Source organism: Phragmites australis, chromosome 3 (assembly GCF_958298935.1).
Source record: "Phragmites australis chromosome 3, lpPhrAust1.1, whole genome shotgun sequence".
Lineage (NCBI taxonomy): Eukaryota > Viridiplantae > Streptophyta > Magnoliopsida > Poales > Poaceae > Phragmites > Phragmites australis.
Genome location: NC_084923.1, coordinates 31,547,882 through 31,554,865, shown reverse-complemented (window position 1 = coordinate 31,554,865; position 6,984 = coordinate 31,547,882). Strand labels below are relative to the sequence as shown.

The 6,984-nt window shown below is 41.4% G+C and overlaps 1 protein-coding gene across 1 annotated transcript; it reads left to right on the top strand.

The window, feature by feature from the left end:
- The first annotated feature begins 1,860 nt into the window (after positions 1–1,860).
- On the top strand, positions 1,861–5,964 carry LOC133911137 (potassium transporter 21-like). Its single transcript, XM_062353339.1, has 10 exons — positions 1,861–2,102; positions 2,311–2,533; positions 2,621–2,872; positions 2,962–3,012; positions 3,249–3,509; positions 3,689–3,741; positions 3,946–4,060; positions 4,154–4,408; positions 4,547–5,340; positions 5,426–5,964. The coding sequence occupies exons 1-10, from the start codon at positions 1,953–1,955 to the stop codon at positions 5,678–5,680; spliced, it is 2,409 nt and encodes an 802-aa protein (XP_062209323.1). The 5' UTR covers positions 1,861–1,952; the 3' UTR covers positions 5,681–5,964.
- The last annotated feature ends 1,020 nt before the right edge of the window (positions 5,965–6,984 follow it).

The following is a 6,984-nucleotide window of genomic DNA, read 5'->3' as shown; positions in this document are numbered from 1 at the left end:
GATTTTCTTGATGCCAGGAGCATAGAATTCACATACACATGCATATGTGATCGAGTCTATTCTCTTGCCTCTAGACCATTATCGCGGAGGGTTTACTTGCCCGATAAACTCGTCTCTGTTTTGTTCATCTTCAAAAACTTTTGGGTAAAGGTATATGAAATAGTTTTGAATAGAATAGTTAATATTTCATCCGTAGAGTTATATTGCCTTGAAACTTTTCATCTTGCTCTATCTCTCTAAATATTTTATTTCAACTCAAACTTTAAGTACGTTAAGTGATTAATAATAAGAGAAGATCATTTATTTTACAAAATTATTAGGTACCTAATGACCCCACAGATGTCACTTTCAATCCTACCGTGTATCCGGACCAGAACATACTGCGCATTATGCACCGCGTCCGTACTGATCGTACTAACTACCATGTCCGTACTGATCGTACTAACTACCACGGACCCCAAGAGAGGTTGTCGATCAGATGTCCAAATGCAACGAACTACTAATCTGTAATCATACTGTCTTTTGCTTACTTTTATCGCCGGAATCTATGACTTTGTATCTTTCTGCTGTGGCCCTGTGGTTAACTGTTTTGTGACATCCTCGCAAAGAAAAATGCTGTGTGACAGTATATTTGATTAGTTAATCAACAAGTTGTTAATTTATGATTCACGTGTTTTTTTCCAGAGGGCAGGTGAGGCTCATGTTTTGGAGTTATCTGCAGGTTACGCAGGAGACTGGAAGGTCGGATCGAAGTTGTTTGTCTTTGCGGTGATAGTGATACTTCACTCGTCGTTTAGCTTCTGAATTCGAAAGTCTGCTGTTGCACCGCTAAAGTGTTGGAATCTAACTCGTCGCAAAATTTTGGTTACTTTAGTCCCTTTGATCGATCAGGCCAGGAATAAAGACATCATGCAATGCTTAGACTTTTTTTTTCTGATTAATTGTCGAGATCGTTTTACATGTGCTAGCAAGCTAGTTTGACCTCTCTGCAGCCTTAACCAATGGGTTCTCTCGTGGTCTTCTTTTTCCCGAGAACACACCCGAGAGCTGCGCATAGTAATTAGTCGGAGAAAGAAGTGTTACTGTGGTCTTAATCCATGTAGTATTTAGAAGCAATTCAGCCGATCAAGTCTAATAAACCACATGTGATTCCTTCGGGCAGTGTATAAGCCAGGTGCGTAGCAGATACGTACATGCGGCTGGCACCTACTGAGGGTATAGGTGACTTTCAGCACAACCCTACTCATGCTGAAGTCAGAAGAGATGACCGAGTGATGTGCATACTGAATTGATCGAGAGGCTCATAGCAATAGAAAGACCCAGAAGCTACTAGCTGCAAAGTCAATACAGAAAGTTTTGGCCTATCATCTTATATTATCCCTTACTACCTGCTTGTTGATCAATAAATTATAGTATAGCACTCAATAAACAAGCACGAAACCAATTCTAACCAGTTGGGAACGAAGGAAGGGGTCAACAAATTAAACTAGTAATCCAGCATATATAGCTGGCGATCATCGATTTGGTCGATCCAGCTTTTGTTTCCATGTCAGTCCGACGTTACCTCTCCGCGCCAGCGGAGCCACACAGCGCTAGGTACATTAAAATCCGGGCTTCTCGAGTGAGCGCATGCATGCACGGTCAAACTTCCCAACCAGTGGCGCGCCAAAGTAAACGATCGCAGCGCAAGCAGCTTATCAGAAGACGATAACTATAGATTAACAAGGTTTTCTGAAGTAGCTTGGCCGCACAAGTTGCATATACAAATTCAAAAATCTCGTGGAGGCATCGATATAGCAGCCACCACATTTGCCTATATAAATGGTGGCATCGGGTGGTGAGCATGCACTGACTACTACATGTAGAGAAGAAGCAAGTGCATAACGACATATGCGACCTGCAAATTAAGGAAGATTCGAAGAGAGCAGTGTGTCCTTCACTCGTGAATCGTGATGTTTCCCGCTCCTGAGAGAGATGGCCAGCTGGAGGTCGTCGACCTTGAGAGCGGTCTCGATGAGGCGTCGATAGTCGATCGGCAGGACTCTTTGTTCCGGGAGGCGGTGAGAGGTGGTCACCATGCCCGTGCAAGTGACTCTAAACAGGTTCGTTTGGACTTGGTCTTTTGGTTTGTCATTTCACATCGTGTGTGGTGTATGTGCATGCATCCGGCCCGTATGTTTTTTAGAAAATGGAAACTGTTCCAGCTTTCTGGATCTTGGGATGCATCCAGCCCGTATGCATGCATGCGAGCACTATACCTGTACCATTTTTGACGTTGTTTTCTGTTGGCCATCATCTGATCCTATGCAGGATAGCTGGGGCAGGACGCTGACGCTGGCGTTTCAGTGCGTGGGGATCCTGTACGGTGACATCGGGACGTCGCCGTTATATGTGTACTCGACCACTTTCGACTACGGCATTGGCCACCCCGATGACATCTTGGGGGTGCTCTCCCTCATCATCTACAGCTTCATGCTCTTCACTGTCATCAAGATTGTCTTCGTCGCCCTCCACGCCAACGACGACGGGGATGGTCTGTACTGCTACTGCCATTCGTGCGCATTCATGCTGTGGTCATACTAAAGAACTAACAAATATCAGCAAATTTGTTATTCTACAGGCGGCACATTTGCACTCTACTCACTGATTTCGCGGTATGCGAAGGTCAGTCTGATCCCTAATCAGCAAGCAGAAGATCAACTGGTCTCGGGTTATAACAATCATGGGAAGACGTCGACAACACTGAGGAGAGCCCATTGGTTGAAGCAGTGGCTTGAGAAGAGCAAGTCAGCAAAGATTTGGCTCTTCCTACTCACCATCCTTGCAATTGCGATGGTCATCAGCGACGCTGTTCTAACTCCTCCTATTTCAGGTACTCTATTTATGATATGATGCAGTTAACATATTTCGAGGTTTTGAACAATGTAAACTAATCCTGATTGGTCGTCGCAAAACTTTCAGTACTGTCAGCTGTAGGTGGGTTGAAAGCAAAAGCACCTCATTTGACAACAGGTAAGAAGAGAATATACATGTATATACATCAGAACGGGTACAGAAATTTGAAAGAAACGAATCGAAAATTTTGATTAGGTTATCTTTCATGAAACTCGTTCCCCGAAACAAACATAAAGACATTAACCCTTACTATCTAATCAGTTATAGAGACAACAATAAGAATTAATTAATACAATTTACACAGCACCAATGTCATGTTTAATTTCCTCAAAATTGTTTATACTTTCACACAGATCAAATAGTATGGATCACCGTGGCAATTTTGGTGGTGCTGTTTGCTATCCAGCGCTTCGGAACCGACAAAGTTGGCTCCTCGTTTGCACCAATCATCCTGTTGTGGTTGCTTCTGATTGGAGGAGTCGGACTCTATAACCTGATCAAATACGATGTCAGTGTGCTTAGGGCGTTCAACCCGAAATACATCATTGACTATTTCAGGAGAAACAAGAAAGACGGATGGGTCTCGCTTGGTGATATTCTCCTTGTGTTCACTGGTAGGCACAAACAGCTACAACATAATGAACAAAAGCAAGCTAGTTATACAAAAAAATATTTTGTATCCTTGATCCGCTATTAGGGAAGATTATTTTTGTATGTTACTTGACAATTGTCAATAACTTACATTTTGCATATATGAAGTAATAACATATATTCTATCTTGTACATGTGACAGGAACTGAAGCCCTCTTCGCTAATCTGGGGTACTTCAGCATTAAATCAATTCAGGTATATATGAGCTCAAATGCTTCGGTATAGTTATGTTTAGATCATGTGAATATTTGTGATAACCCAGCATACGGTTCATATTAATTAAGGTGAGCAAAATAGATGGCAAGATTGTTATATTAAAACAAGATCTTTTTAAACTTTGTTACTTACGTAAGTAGGCTCATGATCATCATACTAAACAGCATTTTTCAAACTTTTCAGCTAAGTTTTAGCTTTGGATTACTTCCGTCTATATTGCTAACTTACATTGGGCAAGCGGCATACCTGAGGAAGCACCCAGAGCATTTTGCTGACGCTTTCTATAGATCAACTCCAAGTAAGCATATATTTCATATACATCCCCCACTTCATTATAATAAATAATTAATGTTCCAGAACTATAACACATACCTCCTTTTTGTAAATTCAGGCGCTCTGTTCTGGCCTACATTTATCTTGGCGATTGCTGCATCCATCATAGGAAGTCAAGCAATGATCTCGTGTGCCTTTGCAACTGTCTCACATTTGCAAACACTCAGTTGCTTCCCAAGGGTTAGGATATTACACACATCAAAGCGATTTCCGGGCCAGCTGTACATTCCTGAAGTTAACTTACTGCTGTGCATAGCTGCTTGCCTCGTGACTATCAGTTTCAAGACAACCACCATCATCGGAAAAGCACATGGTAAGAATTGTGTTTAGCGTAGGCTTGCACGTCCAACAAACATACACTCATGAACACAAATCGATGCACTGTCCTCTAACAAAACTGTTAAATTCATACAAATATATCTAATTATCTGTTGATAATCAATCCAAGCAGAAATCTGTGTCATCCTTGTAATGATCATCACGACACTACTGATGACAATTGTGATGCTCTTGGTGTGGAAGATCAATATTTTGTGGATTGCACTCTTCTTCGTCATCTTTGTTCCAACAGAGTCTATCTACCTATCATCAGTGTTATACAAGTTCACACATGGGCCATATGTACCAGTGGCTATGTCGGCAGTTTTAATGGTGGTCATGATTGTCTGGCACTACGTGCATGTAAAACGGTACAAGTATGAGCTGAAGCACACCACATCTCCTAACAAGGTGAAAGAATTGCTTGAGTGTCATGATCTGAAGAGGGTTCCTGGAGTTGGGCTCTTCTACACTGAGCTGGTGCAGGGTATCCCACCCATATTCCCTCACCTGATTGAGAAGATCCCAACAATTCACTCGGTGCTTATCTTCATCTCTATCAAGCGCCTGCACATCCCCCACGTCGATACCTCCGAGCGCTTCCTCTTCCGGCAAGTAGAGCCCAAGGTTTACAACGTGTTTCGCTGTGTTGCACGGTATGGGTACCGTGACTCCCTTGATGAGGCTAAGGATTTTGTTGATGCGCTTGTTGAGTGTCTCCAGTACTACATACGTGATGCCAATCTCTACTCCGTGGATGAGATCCAAAATATTAGCTATCCCATTTCCCGTAATCAGAGCTTTTCTCGGGACAAGCCTTCTGGACGGCATGCAATCCATGCTGAGGAGATGATAACGCCAATACAGTCCTTCTCCGAGCTCACAACAGTACAAAATGGTGCAAGCAATCGTCTACCACAGTTTCAGGTAATAAAATAATGCAATATGGCTCAATCAGTTCAATTTATGCGTTTTATTGTAGAATGGTAGAATTAATTATAGTTAATAACAGGCATCGAGGATGAATATAGCTGAGTTAGCGAAGATAGAGGAGGAACAGAGGTTCATCCAAAGAGAAACAGAGAAAGGAGTGGTGTACATACTTGGAGAGAGTGAGGTGGTGGCAAGGCCTGAGTCATCGCTCCTTAAGAAGATTGTTGTCAACTACATATACTCCTTCCTAAGAAAGAACTTCATGCAGGGAGAGAAGATGTTATCTATTCCCCATGGTAAATTACTGAAAGTTGGGATCTCATATGAAATTTAGATGGTTAGAATAATCAACATTAGATAATGGCCTATCGGTTTGATGTTTCATACTTTTATAAATGCCAAATTGTCAAAAGATTAGGATACATATGATGTAAGTGTATGGTCAACGCTTGGGAGATGGATACACACACGCTGGGATTTATCTCGGTAATAGTAGGATCAAGTAACACATAGATGAGTTCACAGAGGACGCTATGGTGCTGCACATGGACATATTGTTGTTCATGCGTGACAAGCTTTTGTGTTCTCTTGAATAATATATATTTTTTTGTTATCCTACACTTCTATGTAATATCGGTATACATCATGTCTATTTATGTGAGTGGAACTCTTATGTTTATACCTTTCATATTTTATTTTTCACAGCCCAATTGCAAATTCTACTTCAAAAATGAGCTAAGTAGCCGAGTACGAATTCTGGGGTTTGTCAATGTTGAAAGGATTTCCTGAACTTTTGTGAATCAAAAGTGAATTTCATATTTGCATGCATCATCGAATAATTAATGCGCAAAACTGGTAAATTATTAGCTTATGGAAATTTATGAAAAGATTAACTACAGACCCTATAATATTTTGTAGTAAATTTTTGGGACTTAATCTGACCCTGGAATAATTGCTTGCATTTCAGGAATCAATTCAATAGCAAAATCAAATTGAAAATTTATAGCACACAGCCGGGCTCAACAAGTTGTGCCCATTCTGTAACACCCAAAATCCTAATCTAGTCTTTGAGCATGCATAATCATTATGATATCATGTTTAGATGGTTGATTTTAATTTAAGGGTTAAACCCATTTAAAAAATGATACGTTATTAATCAATGCGCGTTTCCACCATATATGTATATTTATATTTATCTGTGGAAATGGTTTAGAGGTAGTTAGGAAGATGCTAAAGTCATTTGAGAAGGAGAAGAAAAGGAAAAGAAAGAAACACGGAAAAGATATTTCCCGCGGTCTGATCCAGAACTCTAAAGGTCTGATCGCCAAAACTTAGAGTGTCATTTAAAGTCACCGACTAATGCTCACTCGTCTCCCTCACTTATTTCACTCCTCACTCACTCTCCTTCACCCAAACCAAGAGAGAGGGGAGAGAATCACCTCGACGCTTGGAAATCGATGGAGAAGACTTCCCCGAGCTCCTTCCTATCATCTTCTTCGCCGGAGATGCTTCCATGCGAGTTCTTCCACCTCAAGGCCAATAACCACCCTGGAGCCTGATCTACGTATCGATGCTTCCCCGGAGTTGGCTAAACCAATAGAAAGCTTCCACACGTTGAGATGAGACTTCCCCTACCTT